This window comes from Bombus vancouverensis, chromosome 4, assembly GCF_051014615.1.
Source record: "Bombus vancouverensis nearcticus chromosome 4, iyBomVanc1_principal, whole genome shotgun sequence".
In the NCBI taxonomy this organism is placed as follows: domain Eukaryota; kingdom Metazoa; phylum Arthropoda; class Insecta; order Hymenoptera; family Apidae; genus Bombus; species Bombus vancouverensis.
The window spans coordinates 12,439,447-12,459,614 of NC_134914.1; the positions used below are offsets into that span (position 1 = coordinate 12,439,447).

Sequence of the window (20,168 nt, forward strand, 5' to 3'; positions counted from 1 at the left end):
AACGGTAACACTGTGACGAAAGTCGTAGTAGACACGTGGCATGCTACTTATCTATTTGGTCGTGTATTGATTCACCATGCGTATATACTGTCGCCATGTTAGATACCAAGCCAACGACAACTCCGATCCGCTTCTCTGCATTTATTTCGCAAATTTTGTCATACGGCATTGTACTAATTCGTGTGCTTAAATAGCAATGGACATATGGTAAATATATTTATCAATAGAAATAGTAATTACATCAAGTAAATCATAACTTGTATTGATTGAAAAGGGTAGTTTTACACTTATGGACGTGCAACGCAAATACCATACTTTTTATACATTTTAATTTTTAATTATCTTTCGTTCGAAACGACAAATTACTTGTATGAAGTTTTGAATAACATGACTATTGAAAAAACAAATGCTTACTGTTACTATATGAATAATTTTAAGAAGCTATATTTACAGAGCGAGAGAAGAGTATAAAACACGGAGAGAGCCCTGTAGAGCCAATAAGCAGCTGCAGGGATGAGCATGGCTTTGTGCCAACAGTCGGCCGTTGGGGAAGTGAATGGCCGAGTTGACTCGAGACGGCAGAGATATGGTGCCAGCCACAGGGGCAGGCACGCGGGCCCTGGATCAGAGGTGTGCCGCTGCCCCTGCCGGTATGGGCCCATTACGAGGCACCAGCCTTGACCGTACTAACGGTCGAACAATATGAGGAACTAGCAGGCAGCGTTGAATTAGAAACGCAACACTTATTGCGTGAGCATCGCTATGACACCATTGGCAATTTCCTTAAGTAATTGTCATCACATACCTTTTTTCATAAATTCTCGCTTATATACTATTATTGAAAAACTTCATTTTACAATTAACAGATTTTATAAGGATTATATTGCAAGTGGTGAAACCGTACTGGAGAGATTTTATCACAAATATCAACCACTTATAACACGTGAACATCATACCTGTGTGGGTTTGGGATTTGAATTGCTATACCGTTTAAGATGTTTGAATAAACGATTTCCTGGTATAGCAGGTGGCCTCTACTTAGTATCCTGTGAAGAGGTATTATTTATGATTCATAAACAGTTGAATTATTTTATTTTCATTTAATATACAGGGTGGTTGGTAACTGGTGGTATAAGCGGAAAGGGGGTGATTCTACGCGAAAAAAGAAGTCGAAAATATAGAATAAAAATTTTTCGTTTGAGGCTTTCTTTTCGAGAAAATCGACTTTGAATTTTCGCTCGGTACGCGTGCGGTACGTTATAACAGATCTCACTGTAGATCATTGTCTTAATGGAAAAATTGTTTAAGAAAAAAAAAATTTTATTCTATATTTTCGACTTATTTTTTCGCGTAGAATCACCCCCTTTCCGCTTGTACCACCAGTTACCACCACCCTGTATAATTCTAGATTCTATGAGTTCTTTTTTTTTTTACAGACGATCGATAATATTGCTAATTATGTTGGTGGACCACCCGCTGCAGATAGCGGAGAAAAGGAACATGTATTAGTATGTCTAAAAATCGAAATTGGTGGACGAAAAGGAGTTATGCTCCTTGATCCTGGATATCATGTAGCTCGAGTAATTACTGTGATGGAGGATAAGTTATACCCACATACGGGCTGGTTTATTCAATCTGATGAACCAGATTGCAAAAAAGAGTACAATTACTTTCTATGCACTAATGATCCTGATTACATTGAATGGCATGAGAGAAAAACTCGATCTGGTACCCTAGAGAGAACACAAGTTGCTCTTATATACGTGGCAAGGCCTTATTTAACTGCCATTGATGTTACTGAACGCAGAAATTTAGTTTATAACTTCAGGAGCCTTCTTGCAAGAGATACTAAAGGTCATGTTACAGCTGGTATATATTTTCCTGTTGTGCTAGATATAAACAATGCACAAACCTTTTCAATTTTTTATCAAACTAACAATGGCAAAAAACGAATTAAAATGGCATTCAACAAATTCTGCAGTTCACCGAAGGTACGTTTTACATTCATATACAGATTAATGTTAGACGATTGTAAATAATTAATTTTAAATCACCTTATTCAGATGCCTGGTGCCGAAGAAAAAGAAGTCATTGCTGAATGTGCTCGGCAATTAGGTCTCTCGCAAGTTACCCTAGAGGATCTATTATGTACTCTTGCAACAGTTATGAGTGACTCAGCCTTCGTGGCTCAACTCCTGGCTATTAATTCAAGAATCAACACTTTAGCAGAGGACAATTAACAGAAGTCAATCTGCCCTGTGTGGTGCAGACAATATATAATGTATCATTTTTTTTGCCGGCTTTCCTCTTACGTTCTTTTTATTCTGTTGATGGTTATCTTAATAGCTCTCCTATGTACTACAGATATTAATTTTATTCTGATTATAAAATAGGGTATAATATTTTTTAATGAACTTTAGTAAAACTTATGTATTTAATGCATTGTTGTTAACAGTTCGATGAAAATATTAATGTATGTATTAATAATTTTTGAAGATTGTTTTCAAAATTCAATAATAGCATATATTTACACCATTCTTTATTATTGCTTATATAAATATTTAATCGTAGGTCGTTTTGAAGTTTTAGGAACTTGAATGCTTTCATTGAAACAATACTGAGTAAAATTAGTTTCCTGCTTATGTTTTAAAAAACAAAAATCATAAAAAATGGTGGTATTAGGGATGACTTATATTCAATCTCTTTGTTAGTATAAAGGTGGATTAAGTTATGCTAAATCTATAATTTTTATTTGAATAAACAGAGACAAGAATCATTACATTCAATTGTACATTTATTGATAAATATACTACCCCAAAATATGTTCATTTTTACTTGAAATTGAGAATGTACTAACATATTTTTAAATTCGAATATTCTTAATATCAAAAATATAACTAAAACTTAAATGTTATTTTAACATGATTTTTTTTTAAACAAAAAATCTCACAAAAATCAAATATATTAAAAACTAAAAAGTAACACCTTAGTAACATTCCAACATTTCCAAACAAAACATATTTCTGTTCATAAACCAAATTTTATGAGAAATGATTAATACTTTTTTTATATTATTCGAAATAAACCTACATATTTTCTAACATTCTTACTCTCATACTTTTCATACATTGATATATATTATTTCATAGAATTTCTACACATATGATATTCATTCATAAAGATTCTAAGAATCAGTAAGTCTATATGTAAAATGGAAAATAACTGCAGCATAACTTCGGTAAAGTACTTATTATATGATCTAAAAAATAGCTTTTTTATTTTTATTTGCAGAAAAATCTTTAAGAAATTACGATTCACTTAAATCTATAAGAACATGATATAAGAAATTATTTGTAAAACACTTTTAGATCTAATATATTATTAAATGATACGAATTTTACCGAAGTTCTGCAGTACCATCGGTAATAGTTTGAATGATTGATCTACATATTACTATCTGATACAACATGACACTTTTTCCAAACTTCATCATCCGGTATATGTTTGCGTTTTCGGTTTCCTACTACATTCGTAGTCGTTGCTGACGTAAAATTAGTATCTTGAATATTTGTGGAAGAACTCGAACTGTAAAGATGAGAATGTTAAACCATAGTATGTCTTTAAGTATAATAAAAATTAAACATGAGAATGTGAGAATATATCCATGTAATTAGTCCATGTGTAAATATCCTTTTTTAAGTATTTTTGTAAAAAAGGGAATGATTGATAAATTTTTACTTCCCCAAGAATTAAGTAGCATGGCATTGGAAAAACATATCCAAACAATTACAATAAAATTTTTAATTGAAATATCAGAACATAAATGTTAAGTGAAACGCAACGTACTTACGTTGCATAAGTGTCACCACTGTGTACTATGCTTTTACTTTATTAATATTTGCGGCTGTACCTGCAATACACAATATATGGTATATTTTATACCAATGTTGTTTGTTGTATTACAGATAACAAAATAAGTAATGGACTATAAACAAATGTAATAATGGATAATTTATATTTCATAACCTGATATAGAAATAAAAGATACTTTTAAAGTGAAAGTTTATACCTCTGCCTTGAAATACAATTAAAGTTGAAAAGATACATATTATTTATACAGTAATCATGCAATATATATGACAAATTAGAAACATATATGATGTATGGTACATCTTTGCTGCTGCTTGTAACTACCACATGCTATAAACTACACAATAATTATTTTATAGATAAAAAATTTCATTTTTTTCGATATATTTTATTATTGACTTTGTTATACAAATACATAGACATTTATTCTAAATAAATGGAAACTAGCTTTAAGGTATGAGCATAAAACCAATTGTTTATGTACCATAAAAATATTAATATATACATTACTTAATTACTTGTGTATTTGAATATACAGGGTGGTTGGTAACTGGTGGTACAAGCGGAAAAGGGGTGATTCGATTTTCTCGAAAACAAAACCTCAAACGAAAAATTTTTATTCTATATGTCAGAGATGAAAGGACACCGGAGCCTTCCCTCTGGAACTTCGGGAAAATCCGTAAAATTGTAATTAAAGTTTACAGTTGTAATTAAACAATTTGCCATCATTCTGCCCAACTGCATTTGTTTGCGATTTGTGATAATAAACTTGGGCTTAAGGCGACCATTAGTCGCCGAACGTAGCCGCGGTCAACGGGACAGGCGCTTCGTCTAACAAAGGTGTGGAGTGATAGTATGACCCTCGTTAAAAGAAATACCCATAGAGGTACCTGACAGTAAAACATTCCAACGGTTCCTTCGGACAATGAATACCAGATATTGAGGCACTTACACAGTACAAGTTCAGTTAGCCTGAGGACCCGCTATATGAAACCTGGGTTTTTTTGGTAATTAAGGTTCTTCAAACGGACAGGCAGTCTTTATCTCAAATTGACCAATTGACAGCGACGTCAATTTCCCTTACTTTCGGAACGAGGGCTATACTCGACGAATCCGATGATCTCGTGTCTTTGGACACACCCCATCATAGTTTTCCTCTGTGGCATCATTGGGACGAAAATTCATTCTTTCTTGCGATCTCATCGACGAAGAGAGTAGCGTCGTACGATCTGCGAGTATTACACGTTTGAGTTAGATTTTGTGAGCAAGGATATCTATCATCCCGTTGACCGAGGATTCGTTATCGAACCTAAGACCACTATCACTAGTGTCGCGAGTGCCTAATCGCTGCGATTGATTGTCAAGTTTGTAGTATCCATACTCGTGTTAATAACCCGTACCTTGGTTGTACCCTGACGATAGCTAAGCCCAATGAAGATTTATCAAACGCCCACAACCCTATTTCTGACTCTTCTCCAATATATATTTTCGGCTTCTTTTATCGCGTAGAATCACCCCCTTTCCGCTTGTACCACCAGTTACCAACCACCCTGTATATGGAATTATAGACCTTTGATACACCTGTACACAGATACTATATACATAATACTATATCCATATGTTGAAAGCATAAATTTTTCAAATGAAGAATAAAATGTTTCGCTTTAATATACATATGTATAATAAACATAAACTTTAAAAAAGAAACTGAACTTACCTTAAATTGGAAATGGGGTTGTATGTTCTAAATGAAGGTGGTGGTCTTAGACTACATCTAGGAGAAGGTGCCCATCTTGAGGAATTAGAATATTGACTATGAAAGCATATAATAAGCAAATCAATAATGCACAAATAAGATGAAGTAACAAAATAAGAAAATGCTTAAAACTTAACAACATTTTAATTTTCATTTGACAAAAAAAATCAAATGCAACATTTTATATATTTTATTGGTACATTATCTTTTATTAAACTCAATGATTTTACATTACTATAAAATACTTTTAATGAGAATAAAACCTATAAAATATATTGCAGCTAATTTATCGCTGTAATGGTATGTATAAATCAATAAATAGTGTTATCCATTGTATGTCCACGTAACAGTAGTATAATAATATAAAAACAAATAATATAAAGAACTAAAGATATATATATCACAAAAAGTCTACAATGTAATATACTACACATATCTTCTTGCTCATGCTAAATTGAAACTAGATAGAAGAGATAAAAATTAAAGCTTAAATGTTTTTATTTGTATGTTCAATACAGAATTTTGGCAGGGAATGCACAAAGTGAGACAGAAGTGACAAAGTATGATGTAATCCTGTTTCTCCCTTCACTTCTTTTTACTGGTTCGTCTTTTGGATTTCTTATGCACACTGCATAAATTTGAGTTTGTCAATAACAATATTATACATGTAATATTGCTATGCATGCACACATATGCACATTTCTATACTCATATTGAACATGCATACAATTATATTTACATCTTGATACTACATTATTTTATAAAAATACTAATATTTTATAAAAAAAAAGTGTATCAAAAATTAATTGTAAAAAGATATTAAAGAGAATTCAAGTAGATATTTGTACTTTTTTCATTTCTTTGTGCAAGTCATTGCATATAAAGGAAATATTGTTTGCAAGATATATTACACACATGCTGAAATAAATTTAAATTAACTAACCTTCCTGATGCATCAGGTAAAGCCAACTGCCTATGATCAGATCGATTTTGATGACCATGGCTACTATAATGAGAATTACCACCATGGTAACGACGGACACGTGACTCCCATTCATTATTAAAACTCTCTGCTTCTTCTGTAAAGCAAAATTTATATATTTTTACTCTATGCATGAAAAAAATAAAAACATAAATACAAAATTTGTGTAAAAACCTTCATCAAGATTAATAAATTCTTGACGTTCTTCCTGTTCACCACTGTGTAGATTATGTTCTCTCTCTAAGATATGTGCTCTATCTCCAATATGATGTTCAATAGCCATCTTTTTTGTTCCAGTACGAGAATCGCAGACTGTTGTTTTTGTTTCTTTTACACCACCAGGAGCAGTTCTTGTGGACATAGTTGCTTGATACACCTGCGGTTGACCATTACCAGCAAATGTCATTACAGATTTCGAGGTAAATGAATGACAATTTCCACTCTGCGCCATATTATCCTAAAACATATTTTTTATATTACTTTCTCTTGCAGATACTTTTTAGTCTATAAATGAAAAAAAAAATAAAAGAAATTAACATACAAAGTCTGAAAACACATTGCCTATATTAAATGATGGCATTGGTGGAAATCCAAATGGTAATATCTGAAGATTATTCTGATGACCCATGCTCCTATGGGTGCCATTTGCAGTAAGGTGGTGGCCAGGATTACTTAGCATACCAAATGGATCATGAAGCAAAGATGCCATCACGTCATTTATGTTCCTCATAGATTGCATATGAGACCTATAGAAAACATACAGCAACAAAAACTATATAATGTACTTTATCTGTTTACAGCTATCTCTAAGCATATTAAAATTAATTAATATAATGCTGCTAATGCTGCTAATTACATAAAAAACAATAATTATGTAATACATTAAATAACAGAAAAAATGAAATCTCCATCTGAAGATTAAAATAAATGCTTCTGCCTAGTTATATCTTAATCAGATTAAGAAAAGTGAATTTTGTTGCTAACATGAAATGCATAGAATTTTATTGTTGGATCGAATCCAACAATACTTTTCCGCAAATTTGTATAATGAAATTAATAAAATATTCTTTTAATAGTAATTATAATAAAATAGATAGAAAAAAGTATTCAATGCGAATATTTTTTATTTTTACACAAAACTAGACTAATAAAAGTTATTCTAACTCACCCAAAAACAGGATCATCGTTGAGATCACCCATCAATGATCCGAAAAAGGCCATTTTGAAAAACAGTTAAATGGATACTATTTGTAAAAAAAATTACGATCAATAATTGAAAATAGAATAACACGAACACTTGAAATGGATGAAACGAAGAAAATTTTCGTGAGAGATTTCGCCTAAAAGATTTTATAGAAACTTCTGGAAACAGAAATATGAAGTGAAATGTCTAGTACTATTAGACACCACTCCACGGCCAAAAATTAACCGTATAACGAATAGTATACAGTATAATATACAGCAAATGGATCTAACTGTACATTTATACACCCATACTTACATAGTTTGGTGTTATGACTCGTTTGCATGAACCGTATTGTTTAGCTAATTTTAGCCAATACACTGTACTGTACTGCTATTGGATATCTCATTTCTAAAATTTCGAAGTCAATTTAATTTCGAATTTCTGAATTATTTTTTTAAATTGATTATAAATTTACTGCTTCAAATGTTTTCTTGTGTAATGATAAAAAACTGAAAGATTATTCTTTGATTAAAATGTATTAAAGAAAACTGATTGTTCTTATTCTATGAGTTTATATAATATATAACGATATAAGGTCGATTTTCACTATACATATATAAGATTTAATATATAACAGGAGTAGGGAACTGTTTGCTTATAAAAGTTAACAAGTTTGGAAGAAAGTAATTAGACGCGTATAATTTGTAAATTCCATAGTTGTTATAATATTTAAAGAATAAAGTATGAGCTGAATGTATTCAAATGTTTTTTGGTAAAAAGAAATTCTCCAACTATGTTGTTGACTTTAAGGTGAAAGGAATATTTCAGAGAGCGCCACATGTAAATTGATGAAAACACGTCATCGTTACATTTAACAGTACACAAGTAGAGGAATGAAATTTTTCCTCATACGCGAATTTTAAATGTCAACATTTGTTTGAAAATTATTACTTTCGCGTAATTAGGCATTTTTCATGATAAAAAAAATGTACTTAAAAAACGTAACAATTGTTAAAGCATTATGGAGATCATTCTAACCTAATTTACTTTCCTTGAATGAATAATATGTAAGTAAATTATATATATATTTTATAGATCTTTTATTATAGAAATTGATAAACAATTTTTTTCAATTAAAGAATCTATATATATATACATATATATATATATTATACTATATATTATATACAATATATATATAAAAGTTCGTTTTTGTATTACATAAGACTGTTTTATTATTAAGGAAAAAATATAAATATTATATTATATTTTTTACTATTATAAATAGCAGTTTCATTTGCATATTTTATTTGTAGCGTAATATAAAATATGATGTCCAATGGAATTTGGATCTCTACTGAAGAAGTTGGAGGAAAGTCAATGTCAAAGAATGCAAATTGTTCACCCATAACATCTTCAACATTGAATTCTCCACTTATGAAGTTGTCTTCATATTTCTTAGCCGTTCGACCATGGTCATTAAGTGCTTCATTAATGCCAACACTTCTTGGATCTGCATTAGCATATCGATTAACAAGTACAGCAAGTTTTAGCTGGATATCTTTGATTCTAACAGTATATACAGTTTTTTGCGTACATGGGGCTGGTAATGTAGTAAACACTTATTTCGATTACATAAAAGGAGTTGATAGCCGGAAAAGTGATGACAGAATATTGGTAGATCAACTTTTATCAAAGGATGAATTAGTTTCACTAGGTGCAATATTATATACAGCAGGGTGTTTGGGTTTTGTTCTATTAACAACTATATCTCCTGCAAGAATGGAACATCTTGCACTTGTGTATTTTGGAGGTTTATCCTCTTCATTTCTTTATACAGGAGGAATAGGATTTAAATACATTGCATTAGGTGATGTCCTTATCTTAGTTATATTTGGTCCAATTTCAGTTTTGTTTGCATTCATGGCTCAAACTGGTTATATCGAACTAGGTACAATATACTATGCTATACCTCTTGCATTAAATACAGAGGCTATTCTACACAGTAACAATACCCGAGACTTAGAAAGTGATAAAAAGGCAGGCATAGTGACATTAGCTATTTTAATAGGTCATACCATATCTCATGTTTTGTATGCTTTTTTATTATTCACTCCATATGTAACTCTGGTAGTGCTTGCATTAAGGTATTCTATATGGTTTTTATTACCAGTAACTACTTTACCAACTGCCTTCAAGATAGAAAAACAATTCAGAAACCCTCATATGATTCAGAGTGTACCCAAGCAAACAGCTAAATTAAATATGTTTCTGGGCATTTTATATGTCATTGCTTGCTTACTTGTGAATCCCCTTCCCTATCTGTAACATACATATGATTTGGTATCATTATCCAGAAAAGAACTTAAATGTGCAAATAATTGTATGAGCAGCTGTTAGTGTAATCTTATATAAGTTACAAATGTTGCTTTCACCACTTTACATTGTTATTAATTCTTAATTACATGGTCAAGTGATGCATTATGAAATGCATTTTTTAGTATATCGTAGTAATAATATTTGTAATACAATAAAAATTTGGAGATAATTTTCTAACAACGCAAAGGTCTTGAATATGTACAAAGAAATTATACAGTTAATAATTTGAATTTCTATTTGTAATTTTTCATTGTGTGTCATTAACATATTTTTGCACTTAAAATAAGTGTAAAAGATAAATTTATGAATATATATAATTATTTAAACATGTTTATAATAGTTCATCTTAAATAATTTATCTTCTTTATTTAGAAACTAAGTAATGTTATTTATAAAAAACCGATATGCATATCTTTTGTAACCTCAAGGATATAAGAATCTCGAGAATAGAAATCTACACGTACATTGCAGTTTTTACATTTTATAAATTGATAAATTTACGAAATAAGACAATAAATTCTTACGATATTTTGATAACGTATTAATACAATATTATTTCGTTGTTTCGTATTGATGTATAGATTTGTAATACAATCATTATTGTAAATTATCGACGTGGCAGTGTTTATAATTACTTTATTGTTCCTTCCTATTTTAAAGTGCAGGATGCAAATAGATGGAAATGTTTACATACTACGAAAAACCAAAGTAATAAAATTAAAATTAATTTCACTCGTTCGTCAAAAATAAAACAATATATTGTACCTCTAAATGTAAAATATAAGATACAACTTATAAACGATTAAACCACTATAATACATTAGAATTAATTTTATCATATGTATAAATTAATCACAACTATTTATGAAAGTAGATCCATGGTAATATCTCTTGTTTCTATCATATATTTATGTAAACAACGCAATCTCAACGAGAACAAGATATATCATATAAAATACGAGTAGTAAAGAAAAAAGCTAAGTTTTCATGGCAATAATTTAATAAATCATTGTGTATCAATTATTTTTCCTTTGTTTCCTGTTTAAAAAACATCATTTCCCGTACGTTTTAATAAGTTCGATATATCCATAAATACAACAAAATGTTATGGAATTTTTATTATTAAAACATAAGTAATTTATAACTTTAACTATGTCGCGTGTTTTTCATGCTTTTTTCTCTTCAAAATATAAGTTGATATAAACATGATTATCGATCTTAATCGATATATTGAAAAGTATAATTTCGATTATCGATAGAACAAACATAGAGAGAGATCGTTAAAACGTTATAACATTAAAACATACAAAAATTGATTTCAACATTTAGTATAAAATTGTACACTTAATAAGCTACTTTTTATTAAAAAAAACTCAAAATGCACAAATATCAAACGCTCCTTGATCCGATTGTGGTATGTCCGTATGACAAAAGTCACTCTGTCGCAAAATCTCGTCTTCCAAAGCACATTATCAAATGCGAAAAAGTAAGTGTGTATTATAAACACATTGATCTTTTAATAATTCCAAACAATAAACAATCTTCGTGAAATATTCTCAAAATATAGTTATGTAAATATATGAAAAATTCTTATAATATAGTTATGTAAATACATTAAATCTTTAAAATAGCAATATCCTGAACATTATAAGCTCATGTGTCCATATAATGCATCCCACCGATTGTCTAAAAAAGAATTTGAGGAACATATCACTACCTGTCCCACACGTAATATATTGGAATCAGAAATATATTCAGGTCTTTATTTTCTACTTTTATATTTTATTTCTAACATATTTTATACCTTTTCAAATAAAATATCAAAATATATTGTTTCATAGAAATAAGAAAACATGGTGCAACAAATTTTGTACCTCCAGATCTTTCAAGTACAATAGATTGTAAAGAAAATTGGGACATAGATATTAATGACAATTCCAATACCATAACTGAAGAAGAATATTCTGTGGGCAATAACATTGATTCAAAGTAATAATGAAGTTTTTGTTTTTATTCAATATTGATTTGTTACTTATTTATGACCTTTTTATATGTTTATAAGGGCTCATTGTGACTCTCCTCGATATAAATTGAAAAAAAGAAGCTTAGATGATATATTTATAAGAGCACCACGTGGTTTCTCTGAAGCTATGTTAAAAGAAGGGAGTGAAGACTATTGTATTGAGGACCTAGAATCAGTAGTTAGTTCAATGGGAATTGGCAGAGGAAAGATTACATTGAACACTGATCAGTTGAAAAAAATTGGGCTAGGAAGGGGAGCAAATGAAGACTCTTGTATAGAGGATTCAGAATCAGTAATTAGTTCAATGGGAATTGGCAGAGGAAAGATTACATTGAACACTGATCAGTTGAAAAAAATTGGACTAGGAAGAGAAGCAAATGGAGACTCTTGTATAGAGGATTCAGAATTAGTAGTTAGTTCAATGGGAATTGGCAGAGGAAAGATTACACTGAACACTAATCAGTTGAAAAAAATAGGACTAGGAAGAGGAGCAAATGAAGACTCTTGTATAGAGGACTTAGAATCAGTAGTTAGTTCAGTGGGAATTGGCAGAGGGAAGATTACATTGAACACTGATCAGTTGAGAAAAATTGGACTAGGAAGGGGAGCAAATGAAGACTCTTGTATAGAGGACTTAGAATCAGTAGTTAGTTCAATGGGAATTGGCAGAGGAAAGATTACATTGAACACTGATAAGTTGAAAAAAATTGGACTAGGCAGGGGAAGATCAATGAACAATGTTTCATAAGTGTAATTCTGCTTTATAAATAATGGTCAACAAAGATATATATATGTATTCATATTTTTTTTAATTTAAATAAAATAATTCAGTATTATCTAAATATTATATTTTTATATATAATTTACAATATGTAATTTGTCATTTACATATCTTATGCTTAAATATTTGTTTAATTTCATGAACTTTCTCGTTTATTTTAAAAATTTACATTTAAGATATTTACAAATATAGTGTAAATGATTTCTTAATTATCAAGTATAATTAATTCTCCTATAAAAAAGAATATTTTAAAAGTATATAAAAGAAGAAAGTAAAACATTTAAATTACTTGCAAAATAACATTACAATTGCAGTGGCAGTTGATTCATATTCATTATTTAAGTTTCTCATCTTTTCCATAATGTAAAATTTATGAATTTTAAATGTAATTAGAATGCAATTAAACATTAATCATAGTACATAAAATGGGAATATAACAAATAATATATTTTCTAATTATCAGTAGCAATTAATTTAGTATAGATTATACTTTTATGTTATTTAACATTGTCTTTAACAATACAAGATACTTTTTATGTTTGTATTTACAATTAATAAAATTTTTTTAAATTGTCTTTAACATTATTTAATGATAAATTTATGTAATATCAGCAATTGATAATGAAGTATGAAAATATAATTATATAAATGCGATTTGCAAAAAGAACTTTTAATTGATGTGGAAATAGTGAACTATAAACATATTTTTTGAAAATCTGCATTGCTTTTCTTAAGTTTTCAAAATGTTACAAATCTATGGCTATTTTCAGTAAATGCATTTCATTTCTAGAGTTGTACAGCAAAAATACATATTTTGTCTTGAAATAACGAGATATCCAGATTTTTAATGAAGAAAGCATAATTACAAATAAAAATTTTTTAAAAATCTTTTTGAATACTTTACATTGTAGAAACAAAAAATATTTTATTGGATGGAATTGTTTCGAATAACGTATTACTATATACACAGATACAGATCTTTACTCATGAAATTTATTGAAGGAATACGCATGATACATTTACCATGTACATCTTTAAAAAGAATCATAATCGCTGCAAATTATCTTTCTCCATCATGCAATACGTGTTAACGTTTAAAAAGAAGCTTTTATAACAACTTTTTAAATATTTTGTATAAATCATTTACATAAATTTTGCATCAAATAATGTTTTTTTTTATATCCGTTCATAAATTACCAAATTTCAAATGAAAGGGTTTAAATAATTAACCTTTCCTGTTTCTACTCTGCTTAACTTACTATTCTTATAATCGATCATATGTTGTAATTTTTCATTCGCAGTCTCGTATATTTAAAACGTACAAAGGAACAAGTGCTAAGTTTGTAAATAAGATTTTAATTTCTCTGGATACTGATGTTATCAGCCAGCAATTATTTACAAGTTTTTTAAAAGTATCTGTTCTTTCTTTAAGAGTAATGTGCAGGCGGTTACCTAGCTGCAGTCTGTTTAACGTTTTAATGTATTAAAACTGTAAATTTATTGAGTGCAATATTTGCACATTAGCGAGATCATTGCACTGTATTCATTTACCACAGAGTGATACATCTATGGGCTGGTACAATATATCATGTAGTAATATTAACTACACAATATCGTGATGCTTCCATAAAATGATTATTGTATTAGGATCACAATTTATATTTTTGTCGATTTTTTCTTTTGTTGTTTCCACATTGATATTCTTTTCTCCAAATCGGGCACTAGGAATACGGAATAATTAATCACTAAATATTCTTTTTCTATTAGAAAAAAAAGTGATTTCATTTACTCACTTGGTGTAAGCATATCTTCGCTGAGAGGTTGTCGACTAAAAGGATCTGTAGCACTATTGAGAAGATGTCTAATAATAACTGCTTTATCCATAACTATACCAGACGGAAGTTTAACAGGTTCTTCCATGAGTGTGTCCATAAGTGGGTCTCGAAATTCTTCCGGTGCGTCACCATAATCTGCATCACGCGCACGATTATCCCTTGCTATATCTGCAGCACGTTCCGCAAGCGCTACAAATCTTTCTATCTCTATGATAGATTTGATTACTGATCTTTCTAACTTGTTTGCGGCATCAATAAATAGCTCCATGCAGAATGAACGCTGCAATAATAGCATTCATTAGAACAACATTTTTCCATTATTCACTTCATGTATTAATACCATCATAAACTTACTTCATCGGCAGCCAAAGCAGCGGCAAAAATTTCGCAATCAAGATGTAGATATATGTCGACCAATTGACTTAGTAAAGCTCTTGGTTCCCACCCATATTTTTGTGGTATCCTTACTTTTAAGTTTTTACATTTAGGACCACATAATTGTTGTAGATTAAAATTTAACATGGCACATAATCTTCCAACTAACTCTGGCCGCAAAAATGGTTCTGTAATATCATCTGTTAAATATTGGAACATAGCAACAGTTTCCTTGGCCAAAGTGAGATAAGATCTGGCTTGTCTCTCATCTGCAGCCAATTGTTTCATCCGCGAATGTTGTTGTTCACGGGATAACGCTGACCATGCTTTAAGATCTGACATTAGTTCTTGAATTTCATGAATACGCTTTAACGATTCCAAACTTTCATCAAGTAAAAATGTGGTGTCGTTCATTAACATGTTAATAAATTTCACAAATTGATTCCCATTATTGCTTTCATCAATGATCGACTTGCGATGGACTGGACTATCCCACATAGATTTCAGTATTAAACTAATGTGATAACGAATCGAAAATTTATCATAAAATTCTGAACTAGAGCCGGTCGTTTCGACATCAGTGTAAAATTTCATCAAATATGATGCTAATAACGTTTTTGATATAGGATGTGCCATTACTTGATCGTGGAGCGATTCAGTTCGTCCCTAAAATGAAAATTTATTAGATATTGTTCAAGAAAATATATAATTACAATCTTTTTTTTATTTACCTGAACGTTGGGATTTATTACAAATATTACTTCAATAATTTTCGCTATTAAATACGGATTTCGTATACAATGTGGAGTACATACTACTACAAGTAACCATGTAATGAGTGAATTATCCATGTTGTTTATTATCACACCAGGGCAAAATCTATGAAAGATAGGAGATAATAATAATATAGTATACAAATTATTGTGACATCTTGATATTAGACAATACAAAACAGTACTTACTGAAGAGTAAATAGTATAAATTCTGCAATATCTTCGACATACCATTCTGGTAATGCTGTGAACTTTTGTGGAACCTCTTGAGGCAAAGGCAGTTCGGGAATAGGATTTCCTGGTGAAGTTTGTGTCAATAAACTTAGCAGAATCTCTGCTACAGATATGTAAAAGTGCAAGCACCTTCTCAATAAAACAGGATCAATTAATCCAGCATCTGTGTATACTTTAGATTTGCCAAGATGTTTCAATTGTTCCTTACAACGTTCTATCAATTCTTTATTACGGCTAGCGAAAGGGCTGTCTTTCCATTGCGGTTCGGTAGCTTGTAGATCATCGAGCATTTTTTGCACATCACGTAAAGTCCTCAGCTTTCTCTGGTATTTCTGTAAAGCCGGTAACAACGCTATGTGGTGACAATGTAGAGTAAGGAACCAACATTGTGTTGGAAACTTTGGCTCGACCCACTTGTGTGTCCTTTCTAAATGTTTTAACCAATCGGTAACTTCTTGGCACGTAAGTTTCAGCCTTGTATCGTTCTTTATTTCAATAAAACTTGCTGGATGAAACGGATACAATGGATCTACCGTGTCCAGTTTAATTTTTACAGAAAGCTTTTGTAACACCGACAAGAGATTCAGCATAAATCCGTCTCCGGCAAGAGAGAATTCTTCCGTTTGTATTTGAGCACGTTTTTCATTGTAACGTAATAATGTTGCTAAGTATGTTAACATAGCTTCACGGCAGTTACTACTCGCGAGTATCGCATGAAATATCTTATGGAGTGATGTTCTGATACTTTCTAATTCTTGTTGTAACGTTAAAGTTATCGATTTATTGACGAACAGATTACCACTGAGGAATGTTTCAGCCATGTCCAGTTGATCCTCTGCGAACACAGAAACCGACAAAAACGGTCCAAGGAGAGACGTTGTTGTAATTTCTTTACCAGCGGCCGACGTCATAATGTCAGGTAAAAATTGAATTTGATGAACGATTAAACGACAGATTGGTCGTACATTACTACTCGGTCCACAACAAATTTCTATTAACTCTTCTAATGCTTCAATCGGTCTTCGATGCGTATTCCTAATTAAACTGGCTTGCTGCATCGAAAGATACAAGCCTTGTAAGAGTGGTGTAAAAATTTTATTACATACTGCTGCATTTGTGTGCGTTCTCGCAACAAGCTCGTGTAAATAACCACGAGGTAAACTTTGCGAAAGTACTGGGTACAGAAGAGGTGTCATGGATAACGGGTATGTGGTTGAAGACTGAGAAATACCAACTAGGCCTTGTAGTACAAGACTGGAATACTGAACACACTGTGCCCTTAGAACAGCTAGTACATCAGACAGTGGTGGTGTACTCGATTTCTGTTCATAGAAAAGTTAGTATTACATCATTTGGCAAGGCATGTATTATGGCTGAAAATTAATGTCAACTGTACCTTTGGGTGATTTCGTTCTTCAATCGCAACTCTTGAATAGCAGTCTAGTAAATAAATGAGACTTTTAGGTTGCGACGACTTACAACAAATATCACAACGGCAAAATGTTGTGACCGGACTTTGTAATGGACTTGTTTGACTATTTGGACTATCTTCCCTATCCGAGGAGGTGTCTATATTAATTTCTTTTAAAGGATCCTCATCCCTCATAAACATGCATAAAACCTCCATTAATGCTTGATTTATAATCTCTGTGGCATCAACGAGTTTTGTTGATAACGCATATGTTGCTGTTTGTGGTAAAAATATACAACCCTCTGCTGGTTCTTTCCACGATATGCGTAGTACACGTGATATAACTGCATGTATTTGTTCTGTAGTTACCTCTGTACTGGAACTTGTAGTCTAAAGAGTAAATGAATATAATAATAGTAATATTTTATATACATTAACCAAAAAAGATATATATATATATATATGTGCTTACGCGTGATCTTGGTTTTAATTCTTTTCTATCAGGCTCTTCAACTTCCATATTTTCAATCCCTGAATCTATATCAACACCAGAACTGCTACATTGCTTGTTATTACTTTCTTCTATCTCCATTGGTACTCCAGGATTTTGAAATTGTTGTTGTTTCAGTGGTGATATTATTTGTTCTGTAAATGTTTTAGATGGACCCGGTGTATTTGGAGAAACTGGATCATTATTGTGATTTGAATTGACTGTTGAACTGAAGCTGTCTAAGCCCGCTAAACGAGCCATACGTCTTCTTCTTACCTACAATTTAAATATATGTTAATTATTTAATATCTAATATTATTTTCATTTTTCTACAAGATAACTTCTTAACAATCCATAGATGACATAATTCCAATAAAAATTTTGTTTTATAATAACTTTCCACATTGAAAATACTATTTAATAGGACACAAAAAGAGATGACATAATAATCAGAACTACATAAGATCTAGACAAAGACTTGCTATATTTATATCAAGAACAAAGACCATAAACAATAACAATAAAAAATAAAAAGAATACTCTTATAAATGTATAAAATATATAGTTCATTTTTAAATAAATTTGTTTATATTAAAAATAATATCTCATACATATCTTAAAACAATGAAATACACGATTTTTGTTTACATTACAAAAGAAAGTAAATAAACGTTGTAGTTGATGACAAGAGAATCACTCTAAAAAATTGTATTATTACAATGGAAAAATCAGTTTTTATTTATTATGTTATATAATTATCTTAACACAATACCATAAGTAGAATAACGACTATTTTGCAATTATTGTCTCGTCGATGAGACCATTCTTTATCCTGTTATTCTTTCCTATTCCCTGGTAAACGGCCCTGTCATATTCCCTTTCATGTAACGAAAATAGTGAGAAAAGGGCAAGTATAAAGCGAAAGGAATGGTAACAACAAAACGGACTTACGGACGCTATTGAATAACGATTGGAAACGGTGCATTGGTACTCACTTCCTCTTGGCTTAACTCGCTCATGGCGATTTCTTTATTTTTTCTTTTGATCTCTCTAACCTCTGACACGATCAACTGTGATCCCCACGGTCGCTGGTGTTATAAAAATTCTATAGAAAAATTGTATTCGCTTGTTCAGAGAATCGTAAACGAGATACGTCAAAAATTTGGACAGCCACTCCACATCTGTTTGCGTTTGGACGTGAAAGCAGCAATTCTACACTGCGTTACGGATAATCACTGTTAAGCTGCGTCGATTCTTCAAAACAGCTGAGCAACTAATATACGATAGAACGCTCTCTCGCATTGATAATGGTAACTACAGTTTCGTCAACGCAGTTTTGCCGGTTGCGCAGTAGACCATTACCAAGAATCGAGAGAAATTCATCGTTGTAGTAGTAAAATGATCAGCAACTACACTACAGACTGACTAAACAACTTGTGATGTTATAACACAAACCAGATATGTATACAGGACAGACCTAACACTTTATGGAACTTTGTGTCACATGTTCTAGAATATCGATCGTGCAAAAAAATCACAGGTTTCGTTATGCCCTCTATGATTTACAGCGGTAAGTGTAGAAACCATATTCAGTTCAACCACCGAACTTGGTAACCTACCTCCCTGTTGGCAAAGTCAACAGGAATAAAAAGATTTTATTTGTTATATTCTCATATAAATATTCACATATATAGTATGAGACAATAATCTTTATCATCTTCGATATCTTCCTTATTTTTACAGATACGGAAAAGCACAAATGATAATATGACGATAATAAACTTTTTGAAGATGAAGAATTTTTTTTAATGACAAATATAATTTTATATTCTAATAAAATAGACTACAATAAAGTTATTATGGAAAACGTATTCTTTTAAAAATTGAATTCTCAATTTAGTATTTAATTTAAGCTTAGGCTAAAAGTGTACGTAAGAAATTATAAATGTTATAGAATACTTTGGGCAATTTTACCAAAACATGTGTACATTAATAAATAATTGCTATGGTTAATGATTATATGAAACCATAAAAAAGTAATGTGAAATATAGGGCTTTAAAGAGGATTTTTAT

The 20,168-nt window shown here is 30.8% G+C and overlaps 5 protein-coding genes across 10 annotated transcripts; 3 read left to right on the plus strand and 2 right to left on the minus strand.

The window, feature by feature from the left end:
- The first annotated feature begins 387 nt into the window (after positions 1 to 387).
- LOC117156493 (uncharacterized) lies at positions 388 to 2,779 on the plus strand. Its single transcript, XM_076617819.1, has 5 exons — positions 388 to 465; positions 570 to 787; positions 867 to 1,056; positions 1,437 to 1,991; positions 2,064 to 2,779. The coding sequence occupies exons 1-5, from the start codon at positions 388 to 390 to the stop codon at positions 2,238 to 2,240; spliced, it is 1,218 nt and encodes a 405-aa protein (XP_076473934.1). The 3' UTR covers positions 2,241 to 2,779.
- Positions 2,285 to 8,095, minus strand: Mlf (myeloid leukemia factor). Of its 6 annotated transcripts, none has more exons than XM_033333553.2 (7): positions 7,777 to 8,092; positions 7,150 to 7,354; positions 6,783 to 7,065; positions 6,570 to 6,705; positions 5,588 to 5,683; positions 3,851 to 3,910; positions 3,444 to 3,585 (listed from the first exon to the last, which is right to left on the minus strand). In XM_033333553.2, exons 1-6 carry the CDS (start codon positions 7,827 to 7,829, stop codon positions 3,892 to 3,894), a joined length of 792 nt encoding a protein of 263 aa, XP_033189444.1. In that variant the 5' UTR covers positions 7,830 to 8,092; the 3' UTR covers positions 3,444 to 3,585; positions 3,851 to 3,891. The 6 variants fall into 6 exon arrangements, 5 of the variants coding, with proteins under 5 accessions (XP_033189441.1, XP_033189443.1, XP_033189444.1 ...); XR_013058131.1 differs by lacking the exons at positions 3,444 to 3,585; positions 3,851 to 3,910 and adding exons at positions 4,045 to 5,099; positions 5,271 to 5,451; XM_033333550.2 differs by lacking the exon at positions 3,851 to 3,910 and having other exon boundaries at positions 2,285 to 3,585.
- Positions 8,096 to 8,462: 367 nt separating this feature from the next.
- heix (UbiA prenyltransferase domain-containing heix) lies at positions 8,463 to 11,196 on the plus strand. The gene is made up of 2 exons (XM_033333604.2): positions 8,463 to 8,861; positions 9,111 to 11,196. Exon 2 carries the CDS (start codon positions 9,124 to 9,126, stop codon positions 10,120 to 10,122), a length of 999 nt encoding a protein of 332 aa, XP_033189495.1. The 5' UTR covers positions 8,463 to 8,861; positions 9,111 to 9,123; the 3' UTR covers positions 10,123 to 11,196.
- A 238-nt stretch (positions 11,197 to 11,434) lies between these two features.
- On the plus strand, positions 11,435 to 13,186 carry LOC117156518 (uncharacterized). Its single transcript, XM_033333603.2, has 4 exons — positions 11,435 to 11,659; positions 11,805 to 11,931; positions 12,015 to 12,162; positions 12,236 to 13,186. The coding sequence occupies exons 1-4, from the start codon at positions 11,552 to 11,554 to the stop codon at positions 12,942 to 12,944; spliced, it is 1,092 nt and encodes a 363-aa protein (XP_033189494.1). The 5' UTR covers positions 11,435 to 11,551; the 3' UTR covers positions 12,945 to 13,186.
- A 762-nt stretch (positions 13,187 to 13,948) lies between these two features.
- On the minus strand, positions 13,949 to 19,601 carry Ube4B (Ubiquitination factor E4B). The gene is made up of 8 exons (XM_033333733.2): positions 19,091 to 19,601; positions 18,078 to 18,371; positions 17,591 to 17,995; positions 16,150 to 17,516; positions 15,919 to 16,066; positions 15,167 to 15,853; positions 14,771 to 15,092; positions 13,949 to 14,698 (listed from the first exon to the last, which is right to left on the minus strand). Exons 1-8 carry the CDS (start codon positions 19,112 to 19,114, stop codon positions 14,634 to 14,636), a joined length of 3,312 nt encoding a protein of 1,103 aa, XP_033189624.1. The 5' UTR covers positions 19,115 to 19,601; the 3' UTR covers positions 13,949 to 14,633.
- Between the last annotated feature and the right edge of the window lie 567 nt (positions 19,602 to 20,168).

Excerpts from the sequence above, each read along its gene's own strand:
- LOC117156493 (XM_076617819.1), top strand. The coding sequence starts at position 388 with ATGACTATTGAAAAAACAAATGCTTACTGTTACTATATGAATAATTTT. Across the intron at positions 466-569 it reads ATTTACAGAGCGAGAGAAGA|CTCGAGACGGCAGAGATATG; the intron begins GTATAAAACACG and ends TGGCCGAGTTGA. Across the intron at positions 788-866 it reads ACCATTGGCAATTTCCTTAA|ATTTTATAAGGATTATATTG; the intron begins GTAATTGTCATC and ends TACAATTAACAG.
- Mlf (XM_033333550.2), bottom strand. The coding sequence starts at position 7,829 with ATGGCCTTTTTCGGATCATTGATGGGTGATCTCAACGATGATCCTGTT. Across the intron at positions 7,066-7,149 it reads GCAATGTGTTTTCAGACTTT|GATAATATGGCGCAGAGTGG; the intron begins GTATGTTAATTT and ends AATATGTTTTAG. Across the intron at positions 3,586-5,587 it reads AACCCCATTTCCAATTTAAG|TTCGAGTTCTTCCACAAATA; the intron begins GTAAGTTCAGTT and ends TCATCTTTACAG.
- heix (XM_033333604.2), top strand. The coding sequence starts at position 9,124 with ATGATGTCCAATGGAATTTGGATCTCTACTGAAGAAGTTGGAGGAAAG.
- LOC117156518 (XM_033333603.2), top strand. The coding sequence starts at position 11,552 with ATGCACAAATATCAAACGCTCCTTGATCCGATTGTGGTATGTCCGTAT. Across the intron at positions 11,660-11,804 it reads ACATTATCAAATGCGAAAAA|CAATATCCTGAACATTATAA; the intron begins GTAAGTGTGTAT and ends TCTTTAAAATAG. Across the intron at positions 11,932-12,014 it reads GGAATCAGAAATATATTCAG|AAATAAGAAAACATGGTGCA; the intron begins GTCTTTATTTTC and ends ATTGTTTCATAG.
- Ube4B (XM_033333733.2), bottom strand. The coding sequence starts at position 19,114 with ATGAGCGAGTTAAGCCAAGAGGAA. Across the intron at positions 15,854-15,918 it reads TAATAAATCCCAACGTTCAG|GGACGAACTGAATCGCTCCA; the intron begins GTAAATAAAAAA and ends TTTTCATTTTAG. Across the intron at positions 15,093-15,166 it reads CTGCTTTGGCTGCCGATGAA|CGTTCATTCTGCATGGAGCT; the intron begins GTAAGTTTATGA and ends CTATTATTGCAG.